Here is a 23,773-nt window from a genome sequence, read left to right as displayed (position 1 = left end):
AATTTATATATATATATATTATTATAAAACTCTGCTTCATTATTATATCGAGTTATTTTTTCTTTCTGTTAAGATCATTTTGTCATAAATGTCTAGGGATATTTTGAGAAAGTGATTTTATGTTTATTTCACACATTAATTTTTCATTAGATCATAAATAAAATATATATACATATATTTTTTTTTACATTTACTTTTAAATCAGCGTCGCCTAACATAAACGTGAACTAAATTAATTAATCTGAGGAATTTTGTTAACAGCGTTGGATGCATATTTTATTATAAATTCTGTAACTATCTCTTAACATTCACCTAAAGAATGAACTTTTAATGTAATAATTCATGAAGAATGATTATTTCGGATTTATTCAGCAGTACATTAGATAATTTTTCAACAAATATATAACGCACCTCCAATGCATAAGACTATACATCTTATTAAATATTTACAATCAAACAAAAATGCTACATTTTTAAAAAAAATTATGTCTGTAGATGATATAAAAATATTTACACTATGATATAATTACAATTATATTTCGTAAAATTATTTTTCCTTTTTTTTTCCTTCCATTTGCGTAAAAGTCAAATTTTATTAAAAAAAATTACATTCAATTAACTTTGACGACAATGAGTAAATATTTATTGAAGCCTTAGAATTTCTTTGTTTAATTTATCTTGATCAACAATTCCTACTCCAATTATTAGAAATAAAGATATGGTATTAAAGATTTAATAGTGTAAATTATTTATAGTTTTAAAGTATGTTTGCAATATTTATTTTTCTAATTTAAGACTTCTTTTGATGATTTTATTATTTTTGTTATGTAGTCTATGGACTGTACACATCAGTTTCGAGTAAAACTTTAGACTGAACGTTCATGAGTTAAATTAAGATATTCTTACACTTCAAATTGTTTCCGTCCACGTTTATATATTATAATCATAAGCACTTAAAATAATATAATCACAGCCGACCCAACTGTAAGTGTTCAACACCGTAGCCTTATAATTTGGAACCTAACCCAGGAGACAAGGAAACTCTTAAACAAGCATTGAGACAAACTTGGACCACTTTTTGTTTATACTTACCCTCATTTGATTTACATGGAGAGGAAAAACGTTAAAAGCTCCCACGATTAGCCCTACAGCAAGGGGATTCTAACCCATGATCCGTCTACAACTGAGGATATTTTATGTTAGCACTGTGGTTGGTGCGACCCGGGATCAGAATCCGTATCAACCAGCCACCGCTGGGATTCGAACCTGGGTCAGCTCATAGAGACGAGAACACTTTCTCCCCTTAGCCACCGCGGCTCTCATGTTTAGGGGTCTGTTTAGAAGAAATTTGGGTCCGTTAACGGACCCTTCACAAAATATCTTTCCATAAAAACGGACCCTTCACAAAATATTTTAACTTAAAAACGGACCCTTCACAAAATGATTTTTCTTTTAATCGGACCCTTCACAAATTTGTTTATCTTCATTATTATTTTGTCAATCGAATAAACCTTTTCCAGGGCAGAAAACAAGAAAGATGGATGTAAACGAATTAAGTTTTGTCTTCGGCAGACGATTCTTCCATTATTCGTCCGAAATTAATATTCTGCGTTCAGCCGTATAGGCTAAATACCAAATATTTGTATGTTGCATCTCTAATTTAGAAGCAGCAATTGTTGTTTATTTTTTAAAATTTAATTTTTTAATTATAATTTTACAGTGTTGAGCATTATCATGTATGTCTTTACAATTTAAAAACTCCTTGAAAAAGTTTTTTTTTGCAATAACGGACCCTATTTGCACAAATTCATAAAAGTGGACCCTGATTGAAAAAATGTGAGTAATTTTTTCACAATTTCACGAAAAACGGACTTTTCACAAAATGTCTGGACAGACCCCTGATGTTAGTCCATAAAGACTTATTTTAGTAATTAATTTTTTTTTATAACGTATATTAAGAATTCTCTGTTTAGTAATTGGATTTTTAGTTTTTTATACTGCGTAACTGCAAAATTTTTAACTTAAACCAAGTTAGGTCCTAAATGCATGTGTACAGTTTTTTACTTTGTGTTGGTCGTTAGAGAAACATTGTTAGGAAGAAAATTTCCAACGGTGAAAAATTATAGCTTTTACTTATTTTAAGGTATTTGCCTGGAAAAAAATTTTTAATAGCTTATTTTAGAAAAGCTCGCGAAGCCGAGATAGCCTGGTTGGTAGGGCATTTAACCCATGTTCAAGACGTCGTGTGTTCGATCTCCACCGGCTGAAGATTCCCATGTGACTGGTGCGCATTAAAGATGTAGGGTTACAAAATCCTTCACGTTCTTATAACAATTCAATACCTCCTCTGAGGGTTCTAAATTTTAGATAGATGGTTCTCTGGTAGAAGTCAAATTAGCGATCCGTACATGATTGAATGTGGGCGCCCTATAAACGGGCTGTGACGTGTATGTGACTGAAGTCGCATTCTTTACGATAGATGGTGCCACTGATAAACAAGAAACGCACCCTCTACCTTAAATTCGATTGGTTTCACCAAGCAGACCTTGCCGGTATTTGGCAAGTTGCAACAACAACGAGAAAAGCTCGATTTCTTATGACTGGTAGGGTTTTATTAAATTTATTATTCTTTTTGTATAAACTTTATGATTCAATGAATATATTCATCCCTTTGCATTAATTCTTTAAATAACACTTCTGCAAATACCATACTATATGTGCTTAGAAGGAAGCCCAAGCATAAACGAACATCATTTATACTAAATGAATGAATTTATTATATATTTATCCTATATATTTTATATTACAAATCATTGAGGTTTTTACAAACTATGTCGTGAAAAATCAAATCAAATAATATAAGGGTCAGTATTCGATCTTGAAGAATATGCTTATCAAAAATTAATAATAATTTCATATACATGAATTTTAAAATTTTTCTATCCATTTATTATGTACTCAAGTATTATTTGAATTTTTTTCCTTAAATGAATGTCGCAAAAAACGATTCTTAAGACTCAATTGTATAAATTAGGGGTGTGGGTAAAAAATTTCACTCGCAAAAGATTAATGTAAATTTCATCTACAAATTTTGTGGGCTTCTGAATTCACTACACTTTACATACATTTATTCAATTTATAAATTTATGTAAGATTTATTTTTCAATTGAGTAGAACTGATTGGATTCAAATTAATATTTAATCAGATCAAAAACGAAAATTCTAGTTATTGTCAGAATAACAACCGCTGAATAATTCTCAGAGGGTTCATGCTTTGAAACTTATCATTCTTACCCCTGATTCACATACACAGGTATATTAAATCTTATGAATCTTATCTTCATTGTTTACGCAAACCTTCTTTTGAGTCTGATAAGACGAGGCTTGGAATTCAATGTTTAAGTGGTAATAATTTTGCCATATTTCGCTTTTAGGGTCATTGTGTACTCTGATAGGAAAGGTTTTGAGAAAATATAAAGTGTCCTTAAATGTTTTGCAAATTTATATAGAATATAATTTTGGTTTCTGTATGCCTTCCATATGTCTGGTTTCTGATGTGCAGTTTATTTTGTAACACGTGGTACTAGCTGAAATTTAAATATGATTTTGCACTTTAAGATGTATTACATAGCTGTGTTTTTTTATTTTCAAAACGAAAATGTTGTGTGATCACGCAGCACTAATAAAATATTGTTTTTAAAAACTATTTCAAAACTATTTAACTGTAATTTTAGACTATTTAAGTGTAAAAATATTTAACTGTAGTGTTTGGCATGTGAGGATCGAACTTTCGACCCCTTGGACAGGATACCAACGCACTAGCAACCAGGTTATCCCGACCAGGCATTTCTATATTTCATGAAGTTGAATGTAGAAACTTCTTGATTAATTTCGTGTTTGCAATATTACACGTAATTTATAAATTCGAAAATACGAAAATTAACCTTTCACAGAAATATTTTATCGACAGGTTACTATTGTTGAACACAAAAGAAATCGAATTATTGTCTGGATAGGTTAGCAGAATCTTATTTTTACGCCAGTCAAGACTATGGCCGTTTTCTAAAAATTTAATAAATTTGTGAGGCGAGATAATACTTGCTCACTCAAATATCCCTATTTTCAAAAATAAAAGAGTGCAGAGATAATCTTTGTTCACTCAAATGTTCACTGTGTTCACCTATGTCACTGACGCGAAATTTTTTCTCGGAGCATATACCAGGAAACGTTTTTATCAAAAACGAGGAAAGTTTCATGATATTTGAATATACACGTTTTTACAGTATGCACTTTGAAAAATTTTGGATCAAATCACAGGTACTTTTTACCTTAAAATCTATTTTTACCGAGACACTTTGCGGAACTAAAAAGTTGAAATAGCTACTTTTCACATTACTGTAAAATCACTAAATCATTTTAATAAAATAAATATTATTGTAAAATATATGATATAATATTTTGCGGTAAAAATGGGTTTTACGATAAAATGGATTTTACGGATGACGCAAGTGGTGATACTTTTAACCGAAATTTTTTATAGTGTGGGTACTTTACTATACAAAAAAAATTGCAAAAGCTTTTGAAATGCCCATACTAAAATCGTAAAAGCCAATGTTGGTTGAATGTATAAATTTATCCATTAATTATGAGAGTACTAATTGTTAATATTCAAATGAAGTAGATTTCTCTTTTTTTTTAAACAAGAAAAATTGAAATGAACTAAAATTACAAATTAAAGGTTATTCAATTTACAGATTTACGTAACTCTTTCCGTTCGCGTGAAACAGCTTGTCTTGTGGCTGATTTAGCAGCCTGTGGTTTATTAAGTTTGTAATTTATCACGTCTTATAACTTTCAAAAATTCTAAAACATTATTTTATCCCATGAAAGTTTTTGCCGCCTCAAACTGTAATTTTTTTCTGCTTAAAATGTTTTCGTGTACCTAAATAACATTATTAAAATATTTGTGCTAATCTATAGTGTGATTTAGTTACTTTAATTCAATGTTAATTTACAGATTCAAAACTGTTTAAATTACCGACCTATGATTAAAAAAGGCTAAGTAAATCTTTTTTTTAAATTGACTGAAGCATAATATAAACGCTAACATTAAAAATGATCACCAGGAATTTTAAAAAAAAAAAATTAAAAAAACAACAATAAAATTTAATGCTTTTGGCACATTTAGATACCTACATAGGTATCTACAGTAGGATCTTTTTCTAAAATTATTGGTTGCATTTAATTCTATGCAATTTTTATAACAAATAGAGCAGTTTTCATTCAAAAAAATCTTTATTTAAATCTTTGAAAGCTATCTAAACCGTTAAATTTAATCTATTCATTTGTGTAAATTTTAAAAAAATCATTCATTAATTGAATAAGTGGTTATGTAGGATTACCTTAAAACAAATAGAAAAGTTAATGAAATGATATAAAAAAAACTATTTTATTTTATAATTATTTTGCAAAGTTAATTTTCGATGAAAAAAATTCCCCTTTATAACAATTTATGTTCCTTTTATCTTTCATCACACTATATAACGAAAATATTATTTTCCGTTTTCCATTATAACTTTGAACATTGAATACTTTTAAATAAATATAAAAATCTGTTATTTGCTATTTTAACTCAATTCCCTTTAAACAAAAAAACTTCATTTTAGATTTTTTAAAAAATTATATGCAGCTAATTGCATTTTGAGTTAAATTTATTAATTTATTATTAAAAATTTTCGATTAATGTTAGCAATTTATCCAGCTTTCATAAATATGTGGAGATTCTAATTATATGTTAAAACTTAGTCTTTTTATTTAAAAATTTCCCAATGTAAGTCGAAAGTTCTAAAAATTGCAGTAATTTTATACTGCCTCGTTAAACAGTGAAGAGTAATTATATATTTTGATTTTCAAAAATACACTTTTTCTGAGCTGATAGGATTTTCTAAATTAGGTTAGGAAATTTTTGTGACGTAAAGAGTGTCAGATTCAAGTTTTGTACTTGTATTGTTTAAATCACCCAATTTAAAACTCTCAACTGTCGCGATTAATTTTAAAAATAAACCGAGTATTCCATTTATAAAATATCCGTAGAAGTAATTAGACGAGTAATCTATGCATTATATTACTAATTATTAAAGATAATTATAAATATTTTACAAAAATTTAAAAAAATTACTTTTACAAAATGCTTGCAATACTAAAACATTTCTTTCTTCTTTATAGATTTATGGCTTATAACCAGGGTGATAGATGCATTGTTCAATATCAAATATTTGAAAATTAAAATTTTCGATTAGTAGTAGGCTCTAATATCTTAACCACTTATTCTTCAAACCTAATGAAACCCGATATCGATTGACCCTTTTAATTCCACTTTTCGTAAACTTTTATTTTTTTTGGAAATTGTATTAGAAATAATCCACGTCTGTAAAACGATAATTCAACAACAAACATAATATAAATATGTGACAAAATTCAGTTAAACATACTGATTTTAAAGAACTTTATTTAAAAATATTCGCGGGAAAAACATACATTTAATGTATGCATTACAACTTTGAAATATGTGAGTTGTTAAAGAACTCTCCAATTAAAATATATTGGTAGAACAAAATGTTGTAGATGAGAGATCATAATGTTATTTATTAGAATAAACCCTTTAATCATTTGAAGCAAAAAAATTATTAAACAAGTTTTTCATGCATATTTTGTATTAATTTAAAATAAATATTTTATTTTGTATTATTTTAAAATGTTTGTATTAATTCTCAAAATAAGTGAAATACTACATTTAGCATTTTAGTAATTTTTGGTTATGAAATACAGCATGAAGTACCGGTGTCTTTTTCTGCGTTAAAGATAAAATCTTTCAAGCACTTCCAAACCATAATTTTTCAAATATGCTCTTTTTTGCAATTATTTAGATTTAAGAGAAACTGAAATTCGTCTTAGAAATTTCTTTAATTTTAAAAATCAATTATTGTTGCATTTTTGAGTATGAATGAAAAAATAAAATTTTAAACTACTTTTTTGGATTTTATATTTTGCTACAAATAAAGTTCTGATAATCTAACAGATTTTCTAGTAACTATTAGACTATTTTTGATAACTATTAAACTATTTTTGATATATTAAATTTACAATTACATTAAAATCGCAAAAATGATAAAACTAAATCAATAACAAAATTCATAATAACGTGTAAATATTAAGTAAGATAACATTAACCATGAATCAAATTATAACAGGATCATAAGCATTTAGTTAAGATTCATAAGCACGATATTTGCAAGAAAATTCAATTTTGAAAAATGCATAATGAGTCTAAAAAATTCATATAAATTTTATCTAAATTATGTTATTTCTATCATAAGGAGAAGTTTTAAGACCCGGACAAAAGTTTATTTTTTCTTAAATACTTATACAACATATTAAAAAAAAAACATTCTTACTATGTCCTTAATCATTAATTTTACAATTTATCTAATTTTCAGAATATTGATGCATTAATCGATAGGCAATTTATACGTGAATTGTGTGCATTTAACAATCTCGCAGTTGCGTGTGAAAATTAATGTTTTGTCACAGTTTCAAAATTACTTACTCAAAGTTCAGTTCAGCAATTTCACAGATTTCGTCTTATAATATCGGTATTCAATACTTCTGCAGACTTCGCGTGACAGTCGAATCACTTTGTTTCGATGACGAAGAGATTAGGAGAACGTTCGTAATGTATCAAAAACATTGCGATTTGTTAGTTAATCGAGCATATTTTAGGTTTTTTCAGGGAGAAAATTTTTTTTTTGTTATTTTTGTACAGTTTTTTTGTGCTTAATATCTTTGTATAGAGATGTGATTTTTTTTAGATTAACGATTTTATTTAAATACGTACAACAAGAAATGTGTTTAACATATCATTTGAAAAGAGTTTCGTTTTAAATGATATCTAATTCGTTTTTAAAAATGTTTTTTAAGTAAAATAAATGAAGTGATGATTGCAATTATTGAAGAAAAAATAAAGTTTATGAAGTAGTGATTATAACTAAATTCATGAAAATGATTATGTTTTCAGAATTTCTATGTTATTTATTTAACCAACACATTATGATCTGTTATAATTTTTCTAAACTTACGGTAAAATGACAAGCAGCAGTCTGTCCATTCAATTGTAAAGTTTTCTGTAAAGAACATTTCTACCTTTATAGTTCTGAAACTGTTTACTACTAGTATGGTTAAAAAACTATGAATGTGAAATTATACGGTTTTTCAACCATTAAAAATAATTATGGCATGGTTATAAAACCGTAAAAAATAAATTTAATTGGACATTGGGCTAGGCTTTTCTTTAGGTAATGGGCATTAGAGTTAGATTGTGATTGAGTTGTGTTTTATCAAATGAACCGCTGAATGCGGTTTAGTTAGTTTATCTGGTTGTTTCACTTATGATAAGAGATGAAAAATGCTAGACTTTTGTGTGTTAAGCAGTTTTATGGTGCTGCCATCTATGTGAGAATTAGAGTATCGTATTCTAATAGTCCAGGGTCACAAAACGGGGAGTGCAGGACACTAAAAACTCTTCACGTGTTAGATGGAGGAAATATTATGGTGTCAACAATGGAACTCTAACCCTACTTTTTGACGGTTATGAGATTGGCAAATCAGTTCCTTCGGCTTTAATATGCACCCAGCTGCAAGGAACTAGGTGGCTTTATAAGGTGGGCTTAGTTAGAGCTATAAAATTTTGATTGTTTAACCGCATTAGGTGAAAGCAGTTGATATACTTTTTTTTCACAGTTAACAGTGTAAATAATACCAGCCTATTTATGGTTATTTGACGGTTTTGTTTGAATACGGTGAAATAATAATTAAATAAATTGTTATTTAAGCATTTTTTCCTAGAAATTTTTAACAGTGTGGAAAAATGGAAGATTAATAAAAAAATTACTCAACCTAGAGTAATATTTATTCGAGAGCGAGCACATTATGAGATAAAGGAAACGCCGTTAGAAATTACTAAATATTTAGGAGCAAATTACAATTATTCAGAAGAGAGCGTAATTAACTTTATAAAACATAGGGCTTAGAATTATAAATTTCTTAATATATAGGAGCAAACTGATTCAGTATCTGGCACATACAGGTGTAAATAATTAAATAATGAAGTTGTAAATAGTCATAAATTTCTAAATATTTAGTTGTAAGTTATTTAATCAGCGACAAACTCATTATGGAATAAAGGGAATATAGTTAAAAGTACTGATTATAGAGAAGTCGTTATCAATAATTAAAGAGACGAAAAAAAAGTAATAAAAAATTGCTAAATATTTATTAGCTGCTAATATCTATTCAAGATCCTGAATTATTAAATAAATTCAGAGTCCTGATCCTAAGAAATATGTAAAAATATGTTACACAATTGCGAACTACGGTCTTTTATTCAGCCAGCTTATTATGAAATAAGAAAATAATTGAAATATTTATCAAAACATTTATTTGCCAATAAAAACATTTATTAGAATATATACATATATTTGTCAGCAATTATGGCATAAATTTCAAAGTGCTAAAAAGTTGAAGCCCCGATGGTAAATTTGAGGAGAACTAGTGCCAATTATTGTTTACTCTAGATCAGTGTTTCCCAAACTTATGACTTTCGTGTACCCTTTCTAAATTTTTCGTAACGCTGTGTACCCCTTATAAAAAAATTAATGCATTTTTTACTATAAAAAATTGCACAAAAGTTACAAATCACAACTGGCTGTTGACACCACTAATAATTAACTGTCAACTCTGCAAAAAATAGCAGATAGCAAAACACGTAATCGTAAATTTTTATGGCTAGCTTTGTTTTTAAATAAAATTTTTTGAAATTTTTGTTTATTGCAAGATATTTCGAATAAGAAAACGTACCCCTGCTGAACTATTCAAGTACCACACTTTGGGAAACACTGCTCTAGATCATGAAACTTCATCTAAAATTATTTTCTTTTCTTCTAACAAAAAGTTTATTTTAAACAAAAAACATAACGTAAAAAAATTCGACACATTGCCAGTCTAGTTTAGTTTTGAATTTGTTCTATATTTTAGCAAGCATTTCTTAATTATATTTAGAAAAATAGTTCTGATGTTTAAGTTTTCTAGGAGAGCTACCTAAATTATAATTCTTTTTTTAATTGATATTAATTCGTAAAATTTTTAAATGTTTAAATACTCTCCATTGATCGACAAACAAAAAAAAAATATTAATCTAACAATAAGTATGTATTTTTTTTTCGCGTAAAAAGTGTTTCAATTTCTTTAAGGACAAATAAATAAACTTACCCACGCATCAATCATAATTTTGGAATTGCGCCACATATTACTACAAAATATTTTAGAACTACTAAACGTCTTTCAAATAAAAATCTAAAATGTTCTAAAATAAATAATTTAAAATAAATAATATGTTCTTCATTAAGTTACAAACAATACCATTTCTTACAATTTATTTAAATTTAAATTAATCCTTCATTTATCATTGTTTGATGAGCAGCGTTCGTCATTTTAAAAGACGAATATTACATTTTCTCCGAGAATATAAGAATTAATTGGTATTAGAAATGGAAGGGACAGAAAATACGAAGTAGCATTTCGATTTAGGTGAAAAATCTCCCTCCTTGTAATTTATTTACTAATATAAAATGTGTGATTCAATTTATTCCAGGTAAAGGTTAAATGCGTAATCTCATTTCTGCAACCAAAATCTAATAATGGCACCTTTTTATTTCGGTTATTGATTTGTTTTTAAACGTGTTTAAAATCAACACATAAAAACACGACGCAGTAATAGTGCCGTTCTATATTTTAGCATGATTTAGCTTAACTAAAGTAGAAAAATAGCTTTCATGCTCAAGCTTTCTTTTTATACTAGGTTAAAGATGCTATTTTATTTAAGTTATATTTATTCATAAAGTTGTAAAATGTTTTAATGCTCTTCAGCGATCAATAAATAAACGAATCAATTTGATATATCGTTATAAGTTTTCAATCTAGATGGTAAAAAATAAATGATTTTAATCTTCTGACGCTTACATATGTTTTTTTTTCTAATTCTCTAATTTCAATTCCAATTTCAATTATATTTTGGTATTTTTTAATTATAAATAAATAGTTTAATAGTTACTAATAAGAGTCTGTTAGATTATCTGAATTATATTTGTACTAAAATATAAAATCCAAAGAAGTAGTTCGAATTGTTTTCATTCCTATTCAAAAATGTATTTTTAATTGATTTTGTAAATTAGAGAAATTTCAATGGTGAATTACTGTTCCTCTTAAATCTAAATAACTAAAAATAACTGAAAATTTAAAAAAAATATTGTTTGTAAAATTTTACCTTTTTTCGTAAAAAAAAAAAAACACCGGTAATTCATGCTGCATTTCATAATCTTAAATTATTAAAATACTAATTATAAAATTTTTAGTTATTTTGACTTAAATTGAAAGAAAAATTTAAAATATGTTTAGTAAAAAATCTCCGTCAAAGTGTTCATCAATCACAATTTTGAAATACCACCTCATACTACTGTAGTGGTAATATTTTATAACTACTAAACTTTTTTCCCAATACAAAACTAAAATATTCATTATTAAATTACGAACAATACAGCTTTGAACTAATCATTCTAAGTTAAATTAGTCCTATATTAATAATTTTTTGGCGATCAACAACGTTTCACAAAACGAGTATCATATATTTTGTCTAAACTTATGAAGATTAATTAGAATCAGGGGAATAAAAGCGAGAAACAAAGTAGCATTTCTCCTTTGGTGAAATTCCTCCTTGCCATTTGCCTACCACCGCAAAATGTGCAACTCAATGCTAATCCAGGTAAAGCTACACATGACAAGTAAAACAAATATGTATTCTCATTCTGTAACCTAAATCTCGGGAGTGCCAACTTTCCATTTCAGATATAGATTTATTTTTCAGTATGTTTAAAATAAACAGCTGCTCGTCTTCGGGACGATAGAGAATTCGCATTCAGAATGGTATTTGTCAAGAGGCAAGGACTGCAGCCAAGATAATCTACTACTTTCATAACTGGCATCGTGTGGGGCATTTCTTTGCTTTAAGTGTCTTCGCACTTGGCTTTGTCATAAACAATGAAATCGAAGCGCACTGAAGTAAAATATCACGTTGTTATTTATAACAACACATGGAGATATTTGAAAAAACGCGACTGCTAGCTGAGAATTTTATTAGTAAGTAGACGGCTCGTAGGGTTGGTCATCAAATCACGTGAATGAAATAATTAACTCTGCATTAGAGTAGATATTAATTGTTAAAATACTGCATATTGTTAAGCCTAATTCTTCATAAACATTAGAAAAATACGACTACTAATTAAGAATTTTGTTAGTAAACAGACAGCTCGTAGGTGGGCTGTCAAATCACGTGAATGAAATATTTAGCTTTACATTGGTGTAGATATTAATTGTTTAAATAATGCGTATTGTTAAGCACAATTCTTAATAAACAGTGGTAGTAAAAATCCATAAATTGAAGAGCAGTTATTTAAACATGTAAAGAAATTTGCAAATCGCAACTACTAATTAAGAATTTTGTTAGTAAACAGACAGGTCGAAGGATGGGTCGTCAAATCACGTGAATGAAATATTTAGCTTTATATTGATGTAGATATTAATTGTTACAATATTGCATATTGTTAAGCACAGTTCTTCATGAACAATGACAGCAAACCGCCATGAACTGAAAACCAGTTATTTAACCTTGTGTATATAATTGAAAAACTTGACTGCAAGTCAAGAATTTTATTACTAAGCAAACAGCTCGTGGGTACGCTGTCAAATCACGTGAATGAAATATTTAACTTGACATTGGTGCAGATATTAGTTGTTAAAATAATACAGATTGTTAAGCACAATTCTTAATAAACAGTGGTAGTAAAAATCCATAAATTGAAACGCAGTTATTTAAACTTGTGAAGAAATTTGCAAATCGCGACTACTAATTAAGAATTTTGTTAGTAAACAGACAGGTCGTAGGATGGGTCGTCAAATCACGTGAATGAAATATTTAACTTTACATTGGTGCAGATATTAATTGTTAAAATAATACAGATTGTTAAGCACAATTCTTAATAAACAGTGAAAGCAAAACGCCATAAATTGAAACGTTAAACACTTAGAGATATTAGAAAAATGCGACTACTAATTAAGAATTTTATTAGTGAACAGACAGCTCGGCGATGGGTTGTCAAATCATGTGAATGGAATATTTAACTTTACATTGGTGTAGGTATTAATTGTTAAAATACTGCATATTGTTGAGCACAATTCTTCATAAATAGTGAAAGTAAAACGCCATGAACTGAAGCGCAGTTATTTAAGCACGGGGAGGTAATTGAAACACGCGACTACGACTTGAGAATTTTATTAGTCAGCTGACAACTCGTAGTTGTGTCATTCGACAATGAGAATGACATATTAAACACCAAAGTTGCGTAAAAATTCACTGACAAATATTCACTTTGTAAACATTGAAAGTAAAACGCTATAAACTGAAATATACGCTGTTTTTATTTAAAAAAATCAAAGAGTTCTTTGAAAAAAAGAAAAAAGAGAAACTCTACTACGAGTAGAGAATTTTATTAGTAAGCTGACCGTATACGTCATCAGTTCGTGGGAACGAAATATTTAGTACTTAACTACCGTAGAAAGTAATTGTCAAAATATTTCATACAAGCATGTTTTTTCATGAACAGTGAAAGAAGTAAAAAGCCTTTAACTTAAATACCGCGCAGTTATTTATATCAGCGCGTGAAGACATTTCAAAAACGTGTTTACTAGGTGAGCATTTTATTGGTAAGTTGACAGCTCGTAGCTGTGTCATCAAATCATGTGAATGTAAAAATATTTAGCACTAAACTAGTGTTGAAATTAATTGCTAAAATAATTCATTTAGCTGAGTATCATTCTTCATAAACAGTGAAAGTAACGCGCCATAAACTGAAATATCAAGTAGTTTTTTATTTTTTTTATTTTTTTATTTTATAACCGTCGTTGAACAGCCGACCCAATTTCATGGGTTTACGACTACTTACGTTCAACTCCGTAGCCTTGTAATTTTGAACCAATCCAGAAGACAAGGAAACTCCTGGATCAGTACCCCCAGAGGTATTGATTTGTTGTGGGAACATGGAGGACTTTGAGACTCGACAGATTTAACGTGCATCAGTCACCATTTACTACACGGGGAGTCTTCGGCCGGCGAGGATCGAACCCACGATCTCTTGGATATGGGCCCAGCGCCCTACCGACCAGGCTATCCCGGCCGCAATATCAAGTAGTTATATGTAACAACACGCTAAGATATTTGAAAAACGTGACTACGAGTTGAGAATTTTATTAATAAGCTGATAGTTCGTAGGTGAACCGCCAAGCTATGTGAATAAAACATGTATTCCTACTTAAATGTACGAATCGATATTTTAAATACTGCTCTTTATGCAAAATTCTTCGTAAATAGTTAGGTAAAGCGCTGTTCACTGAAGTGTCACACAGTTATTTACAACAACGCGTGGAAATAATTGGAAAACGTGATTACGAGTTTAGAAATTTGTTAGTAAGCTGTCAGCTCGTAGCTGTATCATCAAATCATAATGAATGAATTATTTAGCACTGAATAGAAGTTTACTTATTAATATACTGAGTTAAGTATTATAATTCTTTTACGATGAAATTAAATTTCTCCCGGACCGAATTATCTTGCTGTTATTTAAACCAACTCTAGTAATTTTTAAAAAGTTCAATTAAATATTCAAATCAAAACTTTTAAGTATATGTTGGCAGCTCGTGGCTCTATCATCAAATCATTGAATAAAGAATTAGCTAAATAGATGAATAATAGAAACTTGTGTGTAAGCTGACGGCTCATAGCTGTATCATCAAATCATAATGAATGAATTATTTAGCACTAAATGAAAGTTTACTTGTTAAAATACTGAATTATGTATTATAATTCTTACGCTATTAAATTAAATTTCCCAAAACTTAAATATCTCACTGTTATTTAAACCAACATCAAGTGATTTTCGAAAAGCTCAATTAAAGCTTCAAATTCAACCTTTTAATTATATGTTGGCAGCTCGTGGATGTATCATCAAATCATTGAATAAAGAATTAGCTAAATAGATTAATAAATAATACTAAAAAAATTATTCTTTGTAAAAGATATTGTTAAAAGAAATTAATTAGTTAAAAATATTAACTAGGTACCTATTAAAAAATCATGGAAATGATAATTCATAATCTTGTGAACAAAATATCATAAACATCAAAATATCATGAACTATCATGAATATCAAGTCAGGCAGTACTCGTAGTGAATAGATTTCTGTTTTTTTAATTAATTAATTACATAATTCAACCATTGCTTATTGATTAATATTTAATTTAAAAATACTTATTATTTAAAAATTTTAATATTATTAACAAACTGGCAAAATTGTAACCTTATACGAAACTCATAGGGTTGCATAATACTTAAATCTTGTAAACGAAGTATTAAGAGTTAAATTTATTAATAACTCATTTAACTAGATATAATTATTCACAAGCACATAGACGTATTATGTAGTAAATAAATACTATTTTTAAATTTTTAAATATCATTCTTTGATGCAGTTTATCATCTCTGGAAGTAAAATATATGACGAACTGCCTGTATAGTTTAATAATTTAATACTTATTTTATAATAATTAATTATTACAATTAATAATATAATTAATTATTATAATTAATTTAATAATAATTATAATATAATTATGCAATGTAATTATGCAGTGTATAATTATGCATTGCATATGTATGCAATGAACTAAATAGTTTTAAAAAAGATTAAAATATTCATTTTTGTACATTGAGAGAAAAAAAAAATTTTGTAATATATTATTTTGGCAATTATAAAAAACCAAATGACTTATTTTCTGAAAAATATTACTTGCCTAATCTTCAAATTAATGTAATGATTGCTTCAAATAGTGCATGCGTAACTTCTTTAATCTTAATGTAGGTTTGACAGGAAAAATAAAGTTCTAACAAACAAAAATTAACGAAATCGGAAGAAAATGTTAGGAAAGAGCTGCAATCTAGATAAATGACGAGACATCAGTTTATTACGATTAAATGCGGATTGTTTGTTGATAAAGAACTTTATATTTTAGACTTATAAAATCAACTTATAAAGAAAAAAAATTCCAAAGAGCTTTGAATCTTGCAGCGACCCAGATGTATTGATTGGAGACAGCTTTGCTGCCACTGTTTTTTTCCTCCTCGTTTTTTCAATCCATTTTATCTCGGGTTGATTCTACACAACCTAATACTATTATTTATTTGAATTTGATTTTTTAAGATTTAATTTGTGCAGATTATAAATAAAAGCCTTTTGAAATACAGTTACTTGAAAAAAATTTTGAAAAATGCACAGAGTGTTGATAACTGTAAAAAAAAATTGGTGTAAAGTATGTTGCCACCGTTTTTGTTGTTGAGGTAAATTATTATTTTTTACGTGCTTATAGTCCCATTTTTTATTTACTTTTTCACTGTTATACTTCTTTTTTATTTATATATTCATTTTTTGTATGTTTGTTTATTTACAACTTATATATCCGTGTATATTACATTCAATAATTGATTCACTGCAAAAATATGCATAATAGATACACTGCAAAAAAATTTGGTTTGAAAAACAAGCACATTGCATTGTTGGTAATTTATTTGCTCAAATTCTTTAAAACTATTGTTACTTTGTCAATTTAATATTTTTGTTTGCACGATAACTACAGTTTGATGTTAAAAGTGTGTTTGTAACTAAAATATATTACAAATACACTACAAGTACATTCTCAAAGATAAAGCTATGGCGAATACAGTTTTAAGTACCGAATTGCGAAAAATTGTTTGAAAGAAGTAGGACGAATATATTGCTAAAAATGTTAAAGTTTTTTAAACAAAATGTTTTTGTAACTAAGCCGTTTAATTGATTCAAATGCACATGAAAATGTGTATTGTAAGTTTTAAAAAAATGAATAAAAAGAGAATAAATAAATAAATAAAACTGTAACAGTGAAAAAGTAAATAAAAAATGTGGCTCTGTAAATTTTTTTAGTTTACCTCAGCGCCAAAAATGATGGCTACTATACACCAAAATTTTTTCCTGTGTAGAAAATATAGAAGATCATGAGCGAGAATTAACTTCATAATATATAAATTTAAATTTATTTTGAATTTTGGTGTGAATTCATTTTCAGTATTTAACTGGCATTTGTGTCAAAAAGAGCAATTTACAGTATTCATAGTTTTTTGTATTTACATTTTAATATCATTTATTCCCTTAACCTTTCTTAAAATTCAGACCTCTTTAAATAAACAAAGATTTTTAAAACAATTAATAAAAAGAGGATTTTGTTTATAGGCCGTGATATTATTACTGATAATACGAATATAAAATATTTTTTAAATCCTCAAGTTACAGAAGATTTTAAATTTTCATTTACTAATATATTTTTAGATACCTCAAAATATTGTTTTCAAATTTAGAATATTTTAATTTAGAAAAAAAAATTAGAAAAATTATCATTAAAATTAATCATATTGTTATCAAATTATCATACTGTTATCAAATTTAGAAAACAAAATAAAAATGAAGTACAATTTAAAACGCCATAACACCTAATGCAAGTATAATGAAAATATTTTTAAGACCCATTACTCGGAAAAAAATGGCAAAATGACCGTATTGTGTGGTAAGGAAATTACTGGTAAAAAAAAAACTCCGTCATTCTAGTAACAAAACTAAATTATAAGGTGCTTAATTTATGTCATAGAAAATATTTTTTATAACATGCTCTTTAAGCATAGTTTGCACTCATTATTGGTAATTTTATATTTCACAGTCGTAGTTTACAGCACCATAAAATTATTTATATAGGAGTATTATTTATGTAGGAGTTGTATAATATAACTCCTCATATCCGACTCCAATTACATTTTTTAAAATAATTATAAAATTTGAACTCTGTTTACTAATAATAATTTTAACAATGAGAAATATTTCTGACACCATGTCGAACTTTTTTTTTAATTTTTTAAGAATTATTAAAGTATTTATTTTTCAAAATGCAGTTTCATCATACCGAATCGATCTTTGAAACAAGATAAAAAAACGGAAATACCATCTACAACGGCATAAAACAAATGTAAATCATATTATTAAATTAAAGCATTTATTAAACTCCGCGTATTAATAAATTTTAAAACTCTTTTTCTGAAATGTTTCTTTTAAATATAATTGTGTGTAGTCATGGAATTGAAATACATTATTTTAAACATGGTAAAAGCTAAACTTCACTTTACAGCATCTTAGGATTAATAATCATACAAAACTCATATAAAATATCTATACAACCTCTTTATGTCTGGTTGCATTTACATTTTCGAGAATTAGTACTTTTTTAGATAGTTTATTCCCGAAATATGTTTTTTAAATCCAGAATATTATGTAACTCGGTGAATCTTTAAAAAAAGATCTTTCGTTTAGAACGGCATAATACCAATAGTCCTCCGTAGAGTTTTTCATCTTATTTTAACCCACTTCCTAAATAATATAAACAAGTACAGTAATAATATAAACAAGTAAACATCTTAGTGTTAATAATCATAAAAAAATCTGATAAAATATCTATACAACCCCTTATATCAGGCTGCATTTGCATTTTCGAGAATTAGTACTCTTTTAGATAGTTTTTATTCCCGAAATATTTTTTCTTTAAATCCAGAATATTATATAACTCGATGAATTTTTTTAAAAAAAAAGATATTTGTTTAGAACGGTATAATACCAATCATCCTCCGTAGAGTGTTTCTCCCTATTTTTACCTACTTCCTTAATAATATAAGCAAGTACAGCATCTTAGTATTAATAATCATAAAAAAACGCATATAAAATATCAATACAACCCCCTTATGTCCGACTGCATTTACATTTTCGAGAATTAGTACTTTAGATAGTTTATTCCCGAAATATTTTTTTAAAATCCAGAATATTATATAACTCGATGAATCTTAAAAAAAAGATATTTCGTTTAGAACGGTATAACACCAATCATCCTCCGTAGAGTGTTTCATCCCATTTTAACCTACTTCCTAAATAATATAAACAAGTTAACAGACAACAGCCATTCAATGTTTATTTTTAAATAAAAGAAGTTTATTTAAAAGTTTCTCCTGATCAATTTACGTTTCTCCCGAATTTCTTTTAAGAAGATAACCCGACTCCCTTTTTTACTCTTCTTTTCTTTTTAAAGAAGAGAGTAATTTTTCTCTTTATTTGTAACGTATTAGTTTCCTTTTTACTTGTCTGTATTGTTTTAAGCGTCCCCGAAGGTTGAGTGGCAATATAATCTTTAGAGCTTAACATTGAACTCTTCTGTCACAAAGTGTAATAGAAAAGTTTTCGAAAATTTACTAAATGTTCTTTTTTTTTCTTTTCTTTTTCTCTTTCATGTACTTCTTCTTCGAGCAGAAAAATGTTTGTCGGGGGCTTGAGCTGGCAAACAGCACCTGGTAAGTACCTTTTAATTGCTAATTGTTTTGAATTGCACTAAATATATGCATTTTATTTGGACTTATGCTAATTATTTTTGAAAAGAAATTAACACTAGTTAAGTTTAAAATAATAATAAATAAAAAAATTACTTATAAATATTTTTATTTTGAAACCTTGTTTATTTTTATAAGTGCTTTCATGAAAGTGAATGTTACTATTGATAGCTTTTTTCCTCATAGAATTAACACTAGGGAACAATTTTTTTTGTTGTTGCATTTATACAAATAATTGCCTAATTCGAGGGCGGGGATTTTAAATGAATTAGTTTTGCACTTAAAACTGCAAACTTTTTTAAATAAGGAACTTATAGTAAGGAACATCAAGGCACTTATAAAAATAATTAAATTTATTTTTATAAGTGCCTTCATGAAAGTGAATGTTACTATTGTTAGCTTTTTCCCTCATAGAAATAACACTAGTGAACAATTTTTTTTGTTGCATTTATACAAATAATTGCCTAATTCGAGAGCGGGGATTTAAAATCAATTAGTTTTGCACTTAAAACTACAGACTTTTTTAAATGACATTTTTAGTCTGTTTTTTGTCGAAATATATAAGTTTAAAAACAAGTTTATATAACAGGGTAACGGAGTTACATAAAACATATACGTTACGTATATATATCTATAACAGGTTAAATATTAAAGGTTTTTATGTTACATACAAATAACAGGGTTTTGCGTTAATGTTACTAATATTTTTTAGGGAAGTTAGGGCACATCATCCGAACTAAAATTGCATAGGAGCCCTTACTAAGATTGATTGACTGAATGTAGGGTTTAATGGAACAAAGTCCAAATAAGGACATTAAAGAAGGAAGTACTAGAGAGTCCCTACTAGGAGGTGTCATAGTAAGCGGCTAGCAACTCTTCCTATTATGTCCTATTCAGAAGCACACTAAGAAACAGTTCATTATAGGGAAGCTCTCCCTGCTGCGTATGACGACATTTCCGGTCGTAGGGTTCATATGCAATTTTAAATCACGAAGATATGCCCTGATCATCATTAGAAGTTTGTAAGAACCTGTATTAGAACCTCTGTTGTTTATAACTGATTTAAACTTGTACATTTCAATCAAAAAATATCATTTTAAAAAAAATTGTAGCTTGGAGAGCGAGAAAGCGATTGTATATTTGAAATAAGCGAAACAAAAGTATTCAAGATCTGTTAAAAATTCTTATGTACACAAAAAAATTTTTCCCTAGTAATTGCAAGTTAGATCATTATGACCATAAACAATTATTAATAGAACTGCTAAGTACCTGTTATTTAGAAACAAAATAATGCTAGAAATTTTTTTTCTGTTTTGTTTTAAATGTTTTCTGGTTCTGTCCCCTGCCACTAGGTGGCACATACGGTTAATTGTAAAGTTATCTGATTATAGAATTTCAAACCTATAACTGGATGACTTGAGCATTATGAAACATACGTAGCTGTAAACAACATTTCAAACTAACCAAATTTATTAGAAATAAGGTTTAAACACTATATTAATTTAAATTTCTTCATCAAAGAAATTAACAAGGCACAGCTAAATAAGTTGCATTTATATTGAAGGTACCGTTAATTATTTTTTTCTACATAACTTAAGCAAAATGAACTCCATAAAATAGCCAAAATGATAGTTGTTTGGAAAAGAGTGAAAGAATCCTATAATCAACTGAACGCATAAGCTCACTTACATACATTTATTACTGTGAAATAAATGTAAGCGATTATTTATTATTGTGAAATTTTCATCACATTACATTATTTCTCAGCGCATCGCGCACCGCGGTTCATATACTATGCTAAAACTTTTATATATTTTTTACGAAAACCAATTCAATACTTTGGTACAATAAATCTTAAAAAGATAAACTATAAAAAAAATGCTATTTTTTTATTCTTTGAATATTTTGTAGTGTTGTCCCCCTTAAATTAAATAATAATAGTTTTTTTCTGCGTGTTACTATATTTGCATAAAATAATTTTTTGCGCAATAATTTTATATTTCTTTGAAAACTTCTAGAAATATGGCGAAAAAATGCGCCAAAAAAGAAATTGACGTTAACTTGCCCAATCTTTCTACCGTTTCCCCAACTATATGGACATATTTTTCAGATTGCGACATTCCCTAATCCAAATCCTATCGTAAAGTTGATATGTTCAATTATAAGTGCGTTTTCTTAATTTATTTCGTACTTTAAAATATTGTCGACACATATTAATTAGCATAATTACGGTTATCCTCTTGAACTAACAAGATTGTGTCTTAATACGTGAAAATTTGATTATTAGATTAACAGTTATCAATTTTTTTTAAAATATTTATTTCATTGTGTCTAAACAAATTTCTCTATAGATTTCAATGAATAGAAATGATATTAATAATCATAAACAAGCATCTCAGAAACAACGCGGTAAAAATTTTTATTTTGATGAAATTTTCCCTCACCTATTATATCGTTATTATTATTATTACCCACCCCACTCTTTCCAAAAAAACTGGAGTGGAAAAATCTGTCCGCGAACGTAAAAAGAATTGCTGGATTGATTCCAAAATTCAGGTATTGCTCTCTTTTTTTTTCCCCTCCGCGCTTGACGTATCTACGTCACACAAAGTATTCTGAAAAGACCAAAGGCGAATGTGTAAGATGCATTTTTTAAAAGCCCTCTTATGATCACATGAGATTTTCATTCAGCATCTTTGGCACCGTCTTTCTTTTGGCGAGAAAGAAAAAAAAACACGCACCAAAAAGAGTTATTTTTTGTTAGAATCGTAAAATAAGAAGAATCGTTTCAGTTGCAATCGTTGTAAAGATATACGACTCAGTTTATCAAGTGTATCAAATGTTTTATTTTACAAAATTTAATTGTTTTATAAAAACTCCGAAATATTTTCTTTTTCTGCAGGCTTATTGTTTTTAGTTCATTTAATATTGATTTTCTACTAATAAACCATTAATTAAATAAAAATTTTGGAATTTGTTAGTTAAAAATTATTTGAAACTTAAGATATTTGTGTAACTATTTTAAATATTTTTTTATTTACCTTACATAATTATAAACATAAAATATTTGCCATTTTAAAAGTGTAATGTTTTCATGTAATACGGGAGAATAGCAATTATCACACGATTTTAAAGAAGTTCTTTTTAGGCATTTATATGCATTCTCATTTCAACTTTAACTGTGTTTTTATGATGAGACTTCAATATGAGATAGGCTATTCGTTAGTAAATTACATGAGATGATATGATATTTGCTAAACATTAAGAATTACAAACAAAAATTGAACTGATCTTATTTGATTTTTAAAAAAAAGTGGTTGACTACAAATTACGGATTATCTTTGCTAATTTCATGTTATTCTTATTTTATTGTTCATTCGAAACTAATGTGTTTTAAATTAATTTAGTAAGGTACATTCGAATTTGGAATTAAGAATTTTTTATCTGACTAGTAATGTTTTATTTTTCAGAGGGACTGAGAGAATATTTTAGTAAATTTGGTGAGATCACCGAAGTCATGGTCATGAAAGATCCCACAACTAGAAGATCACGGTGAGTTTTCTCATTATGATCTTTTTTTCCATTCGTAACCACGTGATCATAAGAGTTATCTGTAAGTTGCATGCTACAGATTGCACAATACAAAACCACATTGCAAATACTTCAAGGTATAGGTTCAAATAAAAGTTTCGGTTTGCTTATTCCTTTCTTTAAACAGGTTCTCTTGTTTTAGGAGATGTTATATTCATTAAACAAAATGAATAGTTAAAAAATTGACGACCCAATCAAATCGTGATCTGAGATTAACGTATCATTTTTATATTATAACCAGTAACTATTTAAATTATTTTATTCAAATCTGAGAAGGAAACTGGTTAATTATTTACTTTGTAATATTCAACCATTTCAAAACATAAAATATATATGATCGTTTACTTTTTTTTACTGTTTTTCTTTTTTGTTTTAATTTCAACTATTTTGAAAATCAAGAGGGAAGAACGGTTTATGTATATTTTTCTCAAAAAAGGACTAATGGATTGCTATCTTTATATATCTATCTATATATATATATATATATATATAATATGCTGACATCATATTGCAATT

At 27.6% G+C, this 23,773-nt stretch overlaps 1 protein-coding gene across 17 annotated transcripts in view; it reads left to right on the top strand.

Moving 5' to 3' along the window:
- Positions 1-23,773, top strand: part of LOC107436679 (RNA-binding protein Musashi homolog Rbp6) — a 463,932-nt gene that overhangs the window by 11,960 nt on the left and 428,199 nt on the right. For all 17 annotated transcript variants that reach the window (XM_071182213.1, XM_071182219.1, XM_071182217.1 and 14 more), the window contains exons 2-3: positions 19,590-19,630; positions 23,137-23,218. In XM_071182213.1, coding sequence (XP_071038314.1) covers positions 19,590-19,630; positions 23,137-23,218 — 123 coding nt within the window. The remainder of the gene's footprint in view (positions 1-19,589; positions 19,631-23,136; positions 23,219-23,773) is intronic.

The sequence above is a fragment of the Parasteatoda tepidariorum genome, chromosome 6, assembly GCF_043381705.1.
Source record: "Parasteatoda tepidariorum isolate YZ-2023 chromosome 6, CAS_Ptep_4.0, whole genome shotgun sequence".
Lineage (NCBI taxonomy): Eukaryota > Metazoa > Arthropoda > Arachnida > Araneae > Theridiidae > Parasteatoda > Parasteatoda tepidariorum.
The sequence above is the reverse complement of the archived record's forward strand: the minus strand, read 5'-3'. Positions and strand labels throughout refer to the sequence as shown.